This window comes from Physeter macrocephalus, chromosome 18, assembly GCF_002837175.3.
Source record: "Physeter macrocephalus isolate SW-GA chromosome 18, ASM283717v5, whole genome shotgun sequence".
Classification (NCBI taxonomy): Eukaryota; Metazoa; Chordata; class Mammalia; order Artiodactyla; family Physeteridae; genus Physeter; species Physeter macrocephalus.
The window spans coordinates 44,932,135-44,949,902 of NC_041231.1; the positions used below are offsets into that span (position 1 = coordinate 44,932,135).

The window sequence follows — 17,768 nt, forward strand, 5'->3', positions numbered from 1 at the left end:
TTCCCTTTCTGGTAGGATGGATGCCCCTCCATCTTCCCATTCATACCTCTCCTTCTCTGTGCCTCTTCCCTTGGATTCCCAAGGAGCTAGATTAGGAGAAGACTCTGGATTAAAAAGATTACCCTGGGAGCTAGTCTACAAGGGATGCCAAAACATCACTAGAAATGCAAAGAGACAAATGTGATTGTACTGATGAAGTGCTCCCAGAGATACAGCTATATGTGTTGAAAAGAATACTTAGATAAGTATCTTGGGATGTGAAGGAATGGGATGGGGCAAGGAGACGGTGGAGTGGGGCTCTCAAAGGGCATGCGTGCTCTGTAGTGATACAAGCTCTCCAAACCTGCCTTCTAAGAAGAGTGGGCTCAAAACCTGCTTTGGTTTGGCGAAGTGGGTGTGTCAGTGGAGTCCTCTGCTCTTCTGCTCCCTGGGCTCAGCCCGCCCTCTGAACAAAAGTTGAATAAAATTTTAATAATATCAATTTGAAGGAGTGCAGAATGATTCGCCTGACCAGAAGCTCATAGGCTTAGCTCTGACCCCATAACTGTCTTTCCTTTTGCTGTTCCTTTCTTCTGTGGTGAGTGATGGCCCCAACAACTGGCTGTAAGTCCACGGGAGTTTTATCCCTTCACGGGTGCACTACCCAGCCCTCTCCAACAGGTGCTACAGGCCTAATTCTTAAAACTAGACCCTCACTCTTCCCCAGTCAGGTCGAACTCCTTCAAGGCTGGCTGCCCAGGGGCAAACAGATTATCAATTGCAGCTGGAAGTGAAGGGGAACATGCTTTACAAGCTCTCTAGGCTCCAGGTGAGGGCAATATTAGTAGCTACGTTATTCAACAAGCATGTATTGAGTGCCTGCTGAGTGCAAAGTCCTGCTCAAGGGACTGTGGAAGACTCTGGAATTCCCATTTTCAAGGAGTTGCAGCCAAATGTTCCTAACTGGGGTGCATGTCAGAATCACATGGGGAGCTTTTCCAAAGGCCCCTCTCCAGAGCTGAATCAGGTTCACAGATTGAGACCCGGTCTGTGGGGTATGGGAGCGCTCAGAGGGTGGTTTTTATCTATGTCCTTGGATGTGAAGCTCTGGGACAGTGTAAGAGACAGGCATGTGTACCACTAACTAAAAAGCAAGGGCAAGTTTAGCCAGTGCCACAGAGAGAGATAAGCAACGTGCTCTGAGAGTGGAGACTAGCAAAGAAAGGTTAATATTTATAAAGCAGCAGCCTGGGCAAACAAGGTAGAATATGTCACATGGGCATGGCTCTTACAAAGAGCATAAATTGTAAGAATAATGACAGCTATCATTCTTTTCTCCCACTCAGTACACAGTGATAGAACACCAGGGCCCATGCTTGGCAGGGTGCAAGACCAGGTTCCTGCCCTCTGGCAGTTTGCAGTGTGATGGGGCAGGGAGATAGGACATCCATGGGTGTAACTACGACATGTTGGAGAATGCCAAATACTATTTTAGAGAGAACAAGCAGAGTGCTGTGGCAACCCAGAGAGTGCTCTTCTGATTTACAGATTGTGGACACCTTCCTGAAGGAGCTGGCATTTCAGCTGGGGCTTGTAGGTTAGGGAGTAGAAGGCCCAGCATGACAAAGGCCCAGAGGAGACTGGGAGAAGGGTATCTGGGAAAGGACCCGTGGTCTTTTGTGGCTGGATCCCAGGCTGCTTGGTGGGTGGGGGCTTATGTTGGAATAAAATTAGAAAGAAGGGAAAAGTTCGTTGGCACCAGATTGTAGGGGCCTTTATTTACATGCAAATAAAGCCTAAGGTGTTTGGGCTTTATTTGCATGTAACGCGGAGCCACTGAGGGTTTTGAAGCACCCTGATGTCAACGCAGAGGACACTTGGTGGGCAAAGAGATAGCAGCAGGAAGATGCAGAGCAAGTGAGGCGGTTTGGGGACGAAGCCACAGGCAGGTGAGAGACACTGGGAAGGTAACATCAACAGGACTTGGCCGTGGGAGTGGGAGTGGAGGCAAAGGAAATGCAGGGCTCAAAGATAACTTGGTTTCGGGGGGAAGCTGGGACCATCAACCAGGATGGGGAGAACATTTTAGGTGGAACATGATGAATCGGAAATGTCAGCTCAATATCCACCTGGAGAGGAGGAGATGCTGGAGGAATCTTCACTCTGGATGCCTTCATCAAGGTGGGTGTTTAGTTATCTGGGCCTTCAGAGCTGGACTGTTGGCCCCTGGAGGGTAGCATCTGCATCTCATTCATTTTTATATCCTCCAAATAAATGCCAGCAGAAGATGGCACTTATTGCATTCATTCTTCAGATTTACAGACTAAATATGCAAGTGCCAGTTCACGTGCTAGAAACTGGAACTATGATACAGAACACGTCTCGAGTCCAGCTGTGGGTTTTTAGAATCCAGATTTCCTTCTGACTATGCTTATTTGAGGATGTGATTACTTTTGTTCTGCAGACAGCCCCATCCAGCAGTCATCCAGAGCCAACCCCCTCCAAAATCAGCTGGGACAGCCCTACAAACAGGGAGGGGAGAGACCGTCTTGCCAGCAGCCTACATCTGCACAACTGAATTTCAGACCCTCATAAAGTCTTGAGGGATGCTCCTCTCAGGGAATGCTTTCATATTTTAGAGCCTTCTGAACTAAGCAAGGATAAGAAATCCATGTCTGAATGAAGGAATAAATGCTGAAAGATTTTCTCAAAATCTAAGAAACGTTTTTCTGGATGGCAATATAAAATTTCGAGATGGGGAAATTTTTCGCAGAAGAGGGGGCATATAGGACCCCTTGATGTAATGTACTTCTTTCACTCCCGTCGCTGCAGTGGTAGCGTTTCCCAGTGCTGTGCCTTCTATGCTCCTTCCTGCCCTACTTCTCCTTCAGCTCCACCTCCACCAGCTCCTCTGTCTACCACCACCTGCCCCACCAAATTCCCTTTCAATAGAAGGAGGTGCCCTCATAGGTGAAGGCACCTGGGGGGTGAGGTGGCGGGGGAAGGCCAGGTGTCTGTTGCCGGCAGAGCCAGAAGTGCCGGAGCAGACTTTTGAGGTGTCTGCGGAACTTGACCCCGACAAAGACGTAGAGCACCGGGTTGAAGCAGCAGTGGGAAAAGGCAACGTTGCGGCAGATGAGCAGGGCATAATCCAGCTGCTGGCTGACCTCGCAGCTCTGAATGACCCCAAGTTTCAACAGTGTCTGCAGAAACAGGATCAGGTTGTAGGGAGCCCAGCTGAGGAAGTATGCCGTCACAATGGTGAAGATGAGCCTAACTGTCCGGTGGCGCCGTTTGGACCGCGAGCGGAACAGGGTCCTGAGAATCTCCACGTAGCAGAACACGATTATCCCCAAGGAGAGAAGGAAGATGATGTTGTGCTGGTAGACTGAGGCTAGGAACCACTTGAGTTCTGAATAATCACAGCCCAAAGGGAACACCTTGTGGAAGATGGCATCGGGGATGGAGGACAGGATGCTGGCTGCCCACACAGCTATGGTCACCAGCACGCGGCACTGGAGGGTGTGGACACGCAGGGATGAGATGGGACTCACCACGGACAGGTAGCGATGGATGGTCATGATGGTCAGGAAGGAGATACTGCTGTAGAGGCTGATGGAGAAGATCATGTTGAGGAGCTTGCAAAAGAAGTCTCCCAGCAACCAGCCCCAGTGGTACCCCAAGATCCACACGGGCAACAAGCAGGAGAACACCAGATCTGAGAGACACAAGTTGAGGATGAAGACGTTGGTGAGGGACTCCAGGCTCTCATATTTCACCAGGACCCACAACACCAGGCTGTTGCCCACTATGCTGAGGAAGAACACCAGGCAGTACAGGATGGTGGTGCTGAAGGTGGCAAAGACAAAGGTCTTCTTCTCACACAGAAAGCTCTGAGGATCATACTCGAAAGGGGTGGTGGTCTCCGGGAAGTGTGAGGGCTCCATCTAGACGTTGAGAGCATCTGAAGTGATACAGACATGGAGTTCAAAGCCATGTGGTTAGGCTAGAGAGCAATAGGACCCATGATACAAAAAAAGTGTGGTCCATGGTCCAGCTACTGGTTGGTGAACTATTTATAATGAAATTAGGAACTTTTGCCAAAACGTGAAGTCACTAAGCATGCTGTTTAGCTTGGTTAGCATTTTTTCTTAGCAAGGCTTTCTTGAAGGAAGTGACACATTAATTTACAATATGTCATAAGCCCTTTCCCTTCTTGAAGACTGTCATTTGAGTAACACTAAGCTAGACCAGTGTCCCAGTAGGTGTAGGAGAAAGACAGTGGAATTGGATTCAAAGACCTGAGATCAAATGTGGGGCCGAATATCATGCTCCTGGGCAAGCTTTTTAACCTTTCTGAACCTTGGGTCCTCATCTACAAAACGGCACTAATGATCCCAGAGTCATTCCTTCATTTATTCAACAAATATCTACTAAGCATTTACTATGCCCACCTGCCTTTCCCTCTCCTCTCCCTCTGTCCCTCCCTTCCTTTCCTTCTTCCTCTGCTCCCTCCTTTTCTTCCTCCCGTAAAGTGTACAAACCCTGATGGCAGGATAGTTTCAGGAAACTTGCTGTCTCCAGGAACTGGTCCAAAAAGAGAGGACACAAAAGGAGCAAACATCTCTCTCACGTAAATCCAATTATGAAATAATCTCAAGACTTCAGTGAATGTTGAGAATCTGGGAGACCAAATCCCCATTAACACAGAGGATTAACTCTCAGAGCAGAAAGCTTCATCATCTGGAAGTTTGGTCTACAGAATATCTTACAAGCAAGTGGAAATAACCTAAGTGTCCAATAGGAGGGGAGTAGCTAAGAAAACATATGGTCAAATTGATTTAATCCTCTGTGCTAGTGAGATTTTAGAAGTAGTGAGACTAGGACTTCCCTGGTGGTGCAGTGGTTAAGAATCCGCCTGCCAATGCAGGGGACACAGGTTCGAGCCCTGGTCCGCGAAGATCCCACATGCTGCAGAACAACTAAGCCCGTGCGCCACAACTACTGAGCCTGTGCTCTAGAGCCCGTGAGCCATAACTAGTGAGCCCACGCGCCGCAACTACTGAAGCCCGCATGCCTAGAGTCTGTGCTCCACAACAAGAGAAGCCACCGCAACGAGAAGCCCGCGCACCGCAACGAAGAGTAGCCCCCGCACGCCACAACTAGAGAAAGCCTGCGTGCAGCAGCGAAGACCCAATGCAGCCAAAAATAAAATATAAATAAATAAATAAATAAATAAATTTATTTTTAAAAAAAGAAAGAAATAGTGAGACTAGAGGACCAAGGAGACAAAAGAGAAAAAGTTATTGAAGAGCTGGAAATTTCACTGAGAGAGAGGCAAATGAAGCTGCAGGGCCTTAGAGAAGGATGGGAGACTTGGATGAAGCAGCTGCCTGAAACAGATAAGAGAGCTCTCATCATCCACTATGTGCCAGGCACTGTGCTAACACATTATACTCAACTGCTCCCTTAATCCTGCGACGCTCTCTCTTAAGACGTGACCATTTCCATTTTACAGAAGAGGAGACAGGTTCAGACTGGTAAAATGACCTTCTCAATGTTATAAAGCCAGGAAGCAGCAAGGAGGGCCAAGACTGGAACCCAGGCTTTATGACCTTGTATTCTGAGGAGGAGAACTGGAGAAATAATTTCCCACTTCCTAGTTTGGGACAGGAGGAAAAATAGCGGTGAGGGTGCAGTATCAAAGTGTATCCTATTTTAGGTAGTTAAATCAACTTGTGTCTCTAAACACAAAAGTGAAGACAGTTGAAAATATTAATATGGTTGTTTTGTTTTGTATTCGTTTGATATCTAGAGAGGGATACATATGCTTTTGCATGTTTGCACTTCTGTTTCTTATTTTTAAAGTGTTTATGGATTTTATTCATTTTCCTACTTGGGATAACACTGTTTTTCTTATGGATTTTTAAGAGCACTTTACTTAGTCTGGTCAACCCATTCTGCTTTTGACTATGTCTTATGGTCTTACTTTTTTGACATTTAGAAATTGGGTACTTACATTTTAAAGAAGAGCTTAACTGACTCAATACAACAGCCCTTAAAGACCAAGGACATATGCCAGGCGCTGATAGATGCTGGGTTATATGGTATGAACGTAATAGACTCTACCTACAAGAAGCTTACAGTTTAGAATGAAATCAGAAATGATACAAATATCTGGGATTTCCTGTAGTGTGACAAGTTGGAAGTGGAGATATTTTGGAACGGGGGTTTGTAAGCACCCTTCATATTGTACAAAGCCAAAGCTGGTTGTCTGAAAAAAAAATTTTTTAAGGTACTAAAACTCTAGCTAGACTGAGAACAAAAAGAGAGAACACGAACTGTCAATAGCAGGTATGAAAGAGTGCTTATTGCTACAGATCTTACAGACTTTAAAAGAATAACAGAGAAATATTATGATCAGTTATAACAAATTCAACAACTTAAACGAAATGGACAGATTTCCTTAAAAATTCAACCTACCAGAACTGACATGAAATGATATGACATAGTCCTACCTTTATTATAGTAATTTAGTTAACTCTAAAAAACTGTCCCAGATGATTTTTCTAGTGCGTTCTGGCAAACATTTAAGAAAGAAATAACACTGATCTTAGGCAAACTACCTGAAATACAGGATGGAATAATTCCCAAATTGTTTTATGAGGCCAGCATAGCCCTGATACCAAACCAGAGAAAAATATTACAACAACAGAAAACTATAGACCAATATCCCTCATGAAGACAGACATAAAAATCCTTAACCAAATATTAGCAAATCAAATCCAGCAATATATTTTAAAAGGTTAATACGTCATGACCAAGTGTTTATCCCAGAAGTATGAGGTTGGTTTAATATTTGAAAATCAATCAATTTAAGTGACCATATTAAGACAAAAACTATATGATCCTTTTTGATAAATGCAGAAGAGCATTTGACAAAACTCAACACTCATTCATGATATAAACACTCAGCAAACTAGAAATAAAAGGGATATCAGGTACCTACAAAAAACATGCCAGTTTTTTGTTGGTTATTGATTCATTTACTCAAATTTTCAGAGAAGCTGCCAGTCAGGGCCTGGTAGGCCTTGGGCACAGAAAGAAGAATGGTGCCAAACCCCAAACCTCTCCGAGTTACATCCTAGGGGTTTGGTTCCCTTTGCCTCTGTCATTGCTCTCCCACCCCATCTCTGAAACCCACTTCAATTCTAACAGAATAACTTTAGTTTTCTGGTCCACATTATAATTTGGATTGAGAAATACAGCTCTAAATTACCCAAACACTAATAATAACAATCCCTTACATAGAGACTTATAACCACACACCTCCACTTTCTTTAGCACAAGGAAAAGCAAAGCATTATATATGATAGTTGTACTCAAAGCACGGTCCACAGACCTGCTTTTTAGCAATACAGGTTTTTGGGAATCCCCAGATCCAGGGAATCAGAGCCTCTGGAGGGAGGGCTCAGGAATCTGCATTATTTACCTGCTTTCCAGGTGGTTCTGATACCTACCCGGGAGTTTAAGAACTCCTGCTATAGGCTATTAGAAGTAGAGGAAAACATATGTTTGAAATGTTTATAAAGGAACTCACCTATATCTGCACCTCTTTACACGCTTCTTGAGGCAGAAATGGTGCTTCTTTGTTTCATATATTGCGCAAAGAAACCGAAACACCTACCCTGCCCAGTAGGCTAGAGGAAGGTGGGGGAAGGCTAATGTGCAGAGTCTCAGAGGGAGACAGAGGGAGAGACAGGGAGTCTTCCTAACCCCCCCTCTTCCCACCACTAGGCGTCCTGGCTTTATCTACTCTCAACCCCCCATTCCACCCAAGACCTCATGTAGAACCTGGCTACGTCACTCGTCACTTGGAAAAGAGCTGGTCACCCAGCCTGTCTCCACAGGAAGGTGGGGTCCACAGCTTAGGGGTCATCTAAGCCCCTGGGTTCCACCAAGGATAGATGCAGGTAATTCTGGAGGTGGAAGGGATCGTAAAAGATAATGTACTTTTTTAAAGTGGTATTTTAATCTTATCAAAAATTATACTTGATTAATGTACCAGTAATGCTTTATTATTATTTTAAATTGAAATAATTCATGTAATAAAAAATTTAGCATTTTAAATTGTAGAATTCAGTAGTTTGGGGCATATTCACAATGTTGTACACCACTATTACTATCCAATTTAGTACATTTCCATCACCCCGAAAGAAATTCATGCTTGTTTGTCAGCAGAAAATCCTACTCCCTACCTCGTTCCATCTCTTGGCAACCACTAATCTACTTTCTGTCTCTATGGTTTTGCCTATTCTGGACATTTCATGTAAGTGGAATCATATGTGACCATTTGTGTCTGGCTACTTTCACTTAGCATAATATTTTGAGGGTTCATCCATGTTGTAGCATGTATCAGTACTTCATTCCTTCTTATAGTTGAATAATATTCCACTGCATGGATAAGCCACATTTCAACCAGTCATCAATAGAATGACATTTGGGCTGTTTCTACTTTTTGGCTATGATGAGTAATGCTGCTCTGAACATTCATTTGTAAATTTCTGTATGGATATATATTTTCAATGCTCTTGGGTATTTACCTAGGAGTGGAATTGCTGGATTGTTTGGTAACCCCATGTTTAGCTTTTTAAGGAACTTCCAAATTATTTTCCACAGAGCTGTGCCATTTTACTTTCCCACCAGTAATGTATGAAGGCTCCAATTCTGTTGATTTTCTCTGCAAAAATGGGATCGTATCATGTACACTGATTTATCCTTTTTCCATTAAACAAAATGACATGAAAGTCTTTCCAAGCCTTCTTCTTTATAACAGCTGGAAAGTGTTCCACTGCATTCTGGTATCAGGCTTTACCTATTTTGCTGTCAATGGACATCCAGTTTGCTTTCAATTTTTAAAATTATCACAATGCTGCAGGGATTAAAGGTATATCTAATACATACACCTTTAATGTAATGGTGTTGAATTACTGTAGGATGGATTTCTAGAAGTGGTGCATTTCTGGGTCATAGGGAATGTGCATTTTACATTTTGGTAAGTACTGCCAAAATACTTACCATTTAGAACCTCTAAAATGGTTGTATTTATTTACATTTCCAAAATAGTGTATACCTGGTCAAAATCAGGTGTTACTAACTTTAAAAATTTTGGTCATTCTGAAAGGATACTTGTAGTGTCATGTTGTTTTGATTAAAATATTGTTATTTTGAGTTAGGAATTTTCTCTACAGATTTATTGTCCAATTGTGTGTGTGTGTAATTGTTCCTTGCTGAGGTAGATAATTATTGCAAGGACTCATATAGCAATTGTTTAACAAATGTTTGTTCCCTAAATATGAAGACACAACTTGAAACTAACGTTTTCACATTTCCTCACATTTGGTTTCATTGTGAAAAAAGTTCATGCTCTCGCCTTAAACAGAAAGTTCTAAAACACTGGTCAGGCTGGACAAAGATGGAATTGAGTTCCAGCCTCATACAGACTCGACATACAGAAGAGGAAGTTCAGTTCTGGGTAAAGCACAATGTGGATAGGGGCCTGGTGATCACATTCAGGGTCTGGACCCATCTGTGGGCAAGTGGGATCCAGGGCAGAGACCAGCATCAGAGGTCTTTGGCATCAGCATCACAGTGGGGCTCTTGGCGGGAATTAATTGCTGTTAATAGGGGAACCACTGACTCTAGATCCCCAGGGTTTCATGATCTAATTGGACCACGTCCAGCAAGATGGATGGTTCTGTTTGAGCCTCAGCCCCATGCACATGAGAATAGGCACGGGCACGGGCAAACGAAAGGTCTCGCAGCTTTGGGAGCCCTTGGAGACAGCATCCCGGCTTCACTGGGAAGTACATTCACAGGGCACAGGAGGGAGGAGGCTGACAGCATCCAGAAGGCCCATCCACCTCTCTGTTGGAACATCTAGCCCCTGGCTGGGGTGGCCCTAGTGGGAGAGACTAGAGCTAGTGTTTGATCTGGGCAGAGGTATGGTGGAGCTGGCTCATACCAGCTTGTGTGCATTTTATTTTTAGGAATTTTATGAGTTGGTTGCTGTTGCATGAGTAGCATGAAATCAACCACGGTGGAAGTACTGACACCTTGGAATCTGGCAATCACTGCAAATCAGGGCTTTTCCCTCTGGAGAGCTGATTGTTAAAATTTACCAGCACACCACTGGATAGAAGGTTAGCATTTTCTTAGAATTGTTCCGGAGATAAAGTCCCAAATTCCTATCCTTGCTGTGTAGTGGTATCATTCAGGACTCCAGAAAGGGACAGATGGCCCTCTCAAGAGGGTGACTGAGGACAATGCAAGGAAAGGACTTTTACAAAGGTGTGGGCAGGGTGTAGGGAATGCAAACAGCGATGGTGAAGTACCCCTGGGCCAGCAAGAGTGGGCAGCTGCTACTTAGCCCAGGGCTGAATGCACAGGAGAAAGAGCCACTGAAGGACCTGGTGAGACGGGCCCTACAAGAAGGTTGCTGGACATTGGATGTGGATTTTGGCAGAGGAAGTATTCACTTCCACCACTTGCCCAGCAGAGAGAGAGCCAGAAGAATAAATATGCCAACCTCTTTCTCCTCCCACCCCACTCCACCCAAACTCCTTCTGGTGCCTTCAACTGCCACCAGCAGGGAGGCAAGGGAGACTGTTGATGCAGCCCATACAGGGGAGCCTCAGAAGCAGAGGCGGGTGGGGAAGGTGGAAGGCAGACCTGGAGGGATGGAAGTAAGGCATCCAGTTCAGAGCCTTAAGTGGTCCGTCCCCATCCAGCTCATTTGATGCACACTTCCCTTGCCCACTGCACTCGGTGGCCAAACACGCTGCTTCCTCCCTCCTCTGCTAGTTCATTACTCCTCCTCCTTGGCTTAAACTTCACCCTCCTGTTGACTGTGTTCTTTTACAGCTTGTCATTCTTCAAAGCAATTCTCTGCTTATGCTTATTATGCTTATCATTTTTATCCAATAATGATTCATTTAACAATTAAAATACCAGCAGCCAACATTTACTGGCACTTCCCACATGCCAGGCACTGTGTAACTGTTAGGCTGTGTTCGAGAGGGCAGGCACCATGTCTCTGTCTTGTTCATTGCTCTCTCTCTCTCCAGTGCCTGGGACAGAGCCTGTAATACACTAGGAGCTTGACAAATGTGGAGTAAAATTCCTCACAATGACCCTAGCAAGTGTTTCCCAGCTCGTCTGTAGTATGGGAGATTACATATGGCTGCAAATGTTTTACTGTTCCTTCCACTGAGAGGCAAAGTCTAACTCCATTCTCCATGAATGTTGCTGGTCTTGGTGACTTACTTGACTGATAGAATGTGGTGAAAGTGAGATTCTGGGACTTCAGCTGGGTCCCTAACATTCTCATTGATAGCCTTGAACCACCATTTATGAAGTCCAACTCCATGAGGCCACCATGCTGGTGAGGCCACATGTGGAGCGGCTGATAGTTCTGGCTGAGCCCAGCTCTCCAGCCTTCTCTGTTGGGGCTGGACCTGGGAGGGAAGCTGCCTTGGAGCAGCCCTCCATCTGCTAGCTCAGTGGCATCGAGGGACCGCCACTGATGCCACACGAAAAAGGATTACCCAGCTGAGTGCTGCTCAGGCTTCTGAGTCACAATTTATGAGATATAATAAAATGGCTCTTATTTTAGACCTCTATATTTGAGGGTGCTTAATTACACAACAATAGTCAGAGCTTGTAATATTGGTTAGGGGGAAATCCCTATGCTGATTTTCCATCCCACCTTTACCCATCCCACGTTCTACGTGCCCCTTGACGACTACCATCACCCACAGTCCTGCTGACTCTCCAGCAAGTTACCTTTGATGTGGCTTTAACAGAGGTGCCCACTCAAGGTAGCTTCCGCTTGAACATGGCTGGGAAATCCCCCAAGGGCAGGCCTGGTTGCTCGGTAGGCAGCAAAGAGAGCTGAGCTGCTCCCTTCAACCTTTTGTGACAGTGAAATCCCCGACTCCCGGGGAGAGGGCTTTTCCTTGGAGGCCTGCTCTGCCCACCTGACCACGCACAGGCCTGGTTGGATGGTTTTCACGCTGACAGTTGGGGAAATCAGGCGCTGGCCGGGGCTCCCCCGCCTTCCACTGCTGCCCCGCGCCCCGGCTGGTCCCGTCCCAGGCAGAGCAAACACGGCTGGCATCACCAGGACGTGTCTGTGAGGAGCTTCCGAGGGCCACACGGGTTGCAGCTAGAGGACTAAACCCTGGGGGTGTGCTCTGAAGGTGTGGAGGGTTCTGAATGGAGCCTTTTGGACGTTTCTGGCAGCACCGCAGGCTACAGAGACGTTTGAGAGGCTTGAGGCCTCTTGACCTTCTCCAGGGCCTCCGGAAGGGGCCGCGCGGGGATGCCCCTGGGGCTCTGCCAGCCCATCCTGAGCAGCAAGGTCTCCCTCTTCTCACTCCCGCCAGTGCTCCCCAAGCACACCTGGGTGGGTGGGTGGGCGTCGTGACAGCATTCCTGGCAGAGGCAGCAAGGGTTCGGAGAAGAGCGAGTACAGGATGTGTTCGTGAGGCAGTGAGACAGGTGCATCAGGGCCAGACCTCACAGAGCCTCGGACGCTCCTGGATGCCCTTGGCACAGCCATCATTTCTGCACTATGTGGGGCTTGTGGAGAATGCAGATTCCCAGGCCCTACCCAGACCTATAGAAACAAGCTCTTCAGGTGAGGCTTGGGCCTCTGCATTTGTGACAAGTGTCAGGGGGGTTCAGAAGGAAGCCAGGCAGTGTAGAGATTAATACCACGGGCTCCAGAGTTAGGCTGCAGGGGTGCAAACGTGGACTCCGGGATTCAGTGCCCATGGAATTTTGGCACCTCAGTTTACCCACGTGAATTGCAGATAATTACAACACCAACTTCACTGACTTGTTATGAGGATTAGACAAAGTGAATGAGTTAGGTACTTAGGACAATGCTCAGTGAGTGCTCAATAACTGTGAGCTCCAGCTACCCGGACGATGGCAGTAGATGCAATGCAGGAAGCTGTACCGTCAGTATAGGGTCAGATTTCAATAAATGTTTGTTGAATGGAGGACAAAAGCAAAACACATTCAGCCATACCACTGGCATAACCATGCCATGAACATTTATTTTTATAGCAAGCTCTGGCATTATTCTAGGTGCTGGTGGTTCAAAAAGGAATCAATCATTCTCTGCCCTGAAGATGCTCACAGGCTCACAGATGTGGAAATGGGTGGTTAGGATACAGTGTGTTAAGTGTGATGTGAGGGACAGGCTCTGGGCATACCAGCCTTGGAGAGGCAAGGAAGGCTTCCTAGAGGAGGTGATGTCAAAGGGAGATCTGAAGGATGAGTAGGAGTTATGCAGGGAAAGGGGGCTGAAAGCCAGGTGTGGGGGAACACTTATGCAGCAGGGCACATTCTGAGCCTCCCAATGACTCGAAGTGAGAGAGACGTGTGGTGGAAGAAGCAGACCGCTGGGGTTTGAGGCTGCAAAGATGAGCAGCATCAGCTGGTTGGGTTGAGTTGGGTTGCCCAATGCCTTCAGGTCTGACTAGCTCATCTCACGCACTGCATGTCCTTATCACGAAGATTGCCTTGTGTGTCACTGAATAACGGTCCCCTGGATCAGTCAGTTAGCACCCTGCTTCGGTGTCCAGAGTATGAAAAGTCACAGAGGTCCAAATCCCTGCCCAAGTCACTCTCAAGTGGAGGAGTGTCAAATAATTTGGAGTCCATGTTTCAAAATCACCACATGGAGATTCAGGGAAAGGTTCCTGAAGGAGAGGACAGGGGCCAAGTCTTGAAAGGTGAGTAGGACTGAACAGGGAGAGAAAAGGAGGAAGGATGTGCCATTCGGGGACCAGCAAATGTAAACATCAGGAGATAGGAAGTCTTGGGGCTGGGTCAAAGAACTCAACTTAGGCTCGAGACGAGATGTGTGCTGAGAGGGGCGGTGGGAGATGAGCAGGAGAGGGAGGCAAAGGCCCTTGGGTGCTAAGCTCAGGAGTCTGAAATTCATCCTGAATGCAGAACTAGTGAAGGGTTTTAAGCAGAGGAATAAGGTGATCCGTGGATTCACGAGGATGCTCTTGGCTGCAAGTGACAAAGCACAGGACTGAAGAGGCTTAAGTGGTCGAAGCTGTTAATTTTCCATAGGAAGGTAATGCTAGGGTTGGTGCAGCAACCTGGCAATGTCATCAAGAACCACGGCCCCTTCTACCTCTTGTACTAGCCTCAGCGCCTCTGTAGTATCATTCCTCACAACTGCAAAATGGCTGCTATGGCACCAAACATCACGGCTTTGTAAAGCATCCAAATCAGGAAATAAGGAGGCATATGTCTCAACAAGCAGCTTTTATTGGGGGCAATCTTGTGATGTCTGGGGTGCATTTTTGGTTCTCACAGCTTGAAGGAGGTACTGACATCTAGCAGGTAGAGGCCAGGGATGCTGACAAACAGGACAAACTCCCATGAGAGAAAATTACCAAAATGGCAATAATGCCGAGGTTGAGAAACGATGGTCCAAACGGACTGGGTGCCCTTAGCTTATACACGGAGGTGAAGTTGTGTCACTGCACATTTGGAGCTAAGAGCCCAGAGATTCAATTTCATGGCTTAGCTGCTAAGGGACACTGGACACTGCCAGATATGTCAATGTATTATAAAGTTACAACCATATGAAGTTCTAGATAGACTGAAATGTAACAAGTGAAACCAAAAAAAGGGGAAAACAGAAATAGTTATCAGATGGATGGGGAACGACTTCATAAACATATATTTACATATATTGCATATAAACATAAATACAATATGTCTATGGTTTTCAGCACATGTCATTTGAGAAGGGCATTATTATCTGTCAGACAGTGAATTGGTTTGCAGGATATAGTTTGCTTTCTTCTTGATACATCTTTAGTTCCTGGAATTCCTATTCTATTGTTGTAGTCAGTATAGTGTATTTTTTCCTTTCAGTTTTGTAAAGCAGAAGTAGTTGGATTGACCTTGTTGTGATGGCGGCAGTGATGGTGGAAAGCGGGGAAGAATCTGACTTAGAAGGCAGGTGTTGCCAACATATAAGAAATTCAGCTTGTCCACAGTCAACCCAGACCCTGAAATGTCACTGGTATTTCTGCTGGAGGTTTCTGGTTTGGCCTAATTCTTTTAGCGATACAATGCTGATTTGGTACTTTTTTTCCCTTCCTAAACAGCTTCCTTTTCCTGTTTTTTGTTTACCATGGTCTCTGCCATTAGCCTTGTTTTTTGAAAGTGAGAATTTGAGCTCTTCTGGTTAGGTGTGGGTATAAGTATGCCATGGGTGTGTGTGTGTGCATGCGTGTGTGTGGTTGTGTGTTCCCGTGTGTGTATGTATAGATTTCCATGTCAACACAAGTTGGCTGGCAAAGTTCTGGACTCCTTCAATGATAAAGATGGGTCTCCTTCTAACCCACCCTCACTATGAAATCAACAGCTGAAAAAAATATAATAAAAATAGTAAACCAACTTACTGTACCTGAAAATCTTCAACAAGTGAGTTACTGGAAAATAGATAGCACACTTTTCAATAATCCAAGGATCAAACAAGACTCAAGGGGAATTTAAAAAAAAACCACATTGAATGGCATAAAAGTGAAAAATACAACATCAAACTTAGTGGGACACAGTTAAAGCAGCACTGAGAGGGAAAGTTTTAGCACTAAATGCTTACATTAGAATAGAGAAAATGTCCCACATAAATAATCTAAGCACCTATCTTAAGAACCTAGAAAAAGAAGCAAAATAAACTCAAAGTAAGTAGAAGGAAAGAAAAAATAAAGAGAAGAATTGATAAAATTCCAAACATAAACCCAAGAGAAATGAAAGAAAAACAGTTTGTTCTTTGAGAAGATCAATAAAAGTGATATGCCTCTAGAAAGACTAACGAAAAAAGAGAAAGACACAAATTACTAATATCAGGAAGGAAACAGTGGATATTGCTACAGATTCTGCAGACATCAAAGATAATAATCAAGGACTTCCCTGGCGGTCCAGTGGTTAAGACCCCGCGCTCCCAATGCAGGGGGCTCAGGCTCAATCCCTGGTCAGGGAGCTAGATCTCACATGCCACAACTAAAAGATCCTGCATGCCACAACTAGACCTGGCATAGCCAAATAAATAAATAAATAAATATTTTTTTTAAAAAGATAATAATCAAATAGTATGAACATCTATATAACTTAGATGAAGTAGACTAATTCCTCAAAAAACGCAGGTTACCACAACTCACCCAATATGAAATAAATAAATAAATAAACTCACCCAATATGAAAGGGCTCACCCAATAACCCCTTCAAGGAAACTGAAGTCATAATTTAAAACTCCTGAGAAAGAAATTTCCAAGCCCAGATAATTTGACTGGAGGATTCCTTTAAATGTTTAAAGAAGAATTAACACCCATTCTACATAACCCTTTCCAGAAAATAGAAGAAGAGAGAATACTTCACACCTCATTTTGTGAGACCAGTATTACCCTAGTACCAAAACCAGATAAAGATGGTACCAAAAAGTACATAGTGTAACTACAGGCGAATATCCTTCACAAATACAAATGAAAAAACTCTTTAATAAATATTAGCGAATAGAATATGGGGTTTATTCCAGAGATGCAAGGCTGGTTCAATACTTAAATCAGTGAAATCCACTGTATTAAAAGGCTAAAGAAGAAAAACCACAGGATCATATCAACTGATACAGAAAAATCATTTCACAAAATTCAACAATTATTGGGACTTCGCTGGTGGGGCAGTGGTTAAGAATCCGCCTGCCAATGCAGGGGACACAGGTTCGATCCCTGGTCTGGGAAGATCCCACATGCCGTGGAGCAACTAAGCCCGTGCGCCACAACTACTGAGCCTGCACTCTAGAGCCCAAAAGCCACAACTACTGAGCCCGCATGCCACAACTACTGAAGCCCACGTGCCTAGAACCCGTGCTCCGCAACGAGAAGCCACCACAATGAGAAGCCCACGCACCACAACGAAGAGTAGACCCCGCTCAATGCAACTAGAGAAAGCCCACATGCAGCCAAAAATAAATAAATAAATTTATTTATTTAAAAAAAATTCATTAACTCTTTATGATAAACTCTCAGAAAAAACTAAGGATGGGGGGAACTTCCTCAATTTGATAAAAAATACCTATTAAAAACCACCAGCTGGAGGGTTGCGGAAGATGGCGTAAGAGTAAGACGCGGAGATCACCTTCCTCCCCACAGATACATCAGAAATACATCTACACGTGGAACAACTCCTACAGAACACCCACTGAACGCTGGCAGAAGACCTCAGACCTCCCAAAAGACAAGAAACTCCCCACGTACCTGGGTAGGGCAAAAGAAAAAAGAATAAACAGAGACAAAAGTATAGGGTTAGGACTTGCACCAGTGGGAGGGAGTGTGAAGGAGGAAAGGTTTCCACACGCTAGAAGCCCCTTCGCGGGCGGAGACCGCGGGTGGCGGACGGGGGAAGCTTCGGAGCCGTAGAGGAGAGCACAGCAACAGGGGTGCGGAGGTCAAAGAGGAGAGATTCCCGCACAGAGGATCGGTGCCGACCAGCACTCACTAGCCCGAGAGGCTCGTCTGCTCACCCGCCGGGGCGGGCGGGGACTGGGAGCTGAGGCTCCGGCTTTGGTTGGATCGCTCGGAGAGGACTGACGGCGTGAAGACAGCCTATCCACGGACAACTTCCCCGGGAGAACGCACGGCGCGCCTCAGGCTGGTGCAATGTCCTGCTGGTCTCTGCTGCCGCAGGCTCGC

At 45.5% G+C, this 17,768-nt stretch overlaps 1 protein-coding gene across 1 annotated transcript; it reads right to left on the minus strand.

Annotated features, from left to right (window-relative positions):
- Window positions 1–2,924: 2,924 nt before the first annotated feature.
- On the minus strand, window positions 2,925–3,935 carry XCR1 (X-C motif chemokine receptor 1). Its single transcript, XM_007123431.2, has one exon. The coding sequence runs from the start codon at window positions 3,924–3,926 to the stop codon at window positions 2,925–2,927; it is 1,002 nt and encodes a 333-aa protein (XP_007123493.1). The 5' UTR covers window positions 3,927–3,935.
- Between the last annotated feature and the right edge of the window lie 13,833 nt (window positions 3,936–17,768).

Excerpts from the sequence above, each read along its gene's own strand:
- XCR1 (XM_007123431.2), bottom strand. The coding sequence starts at position 3,926 with ATGGAGCCCTCACACTTCCCGGAGACCACCACCCCTTTCGAGTATGAT.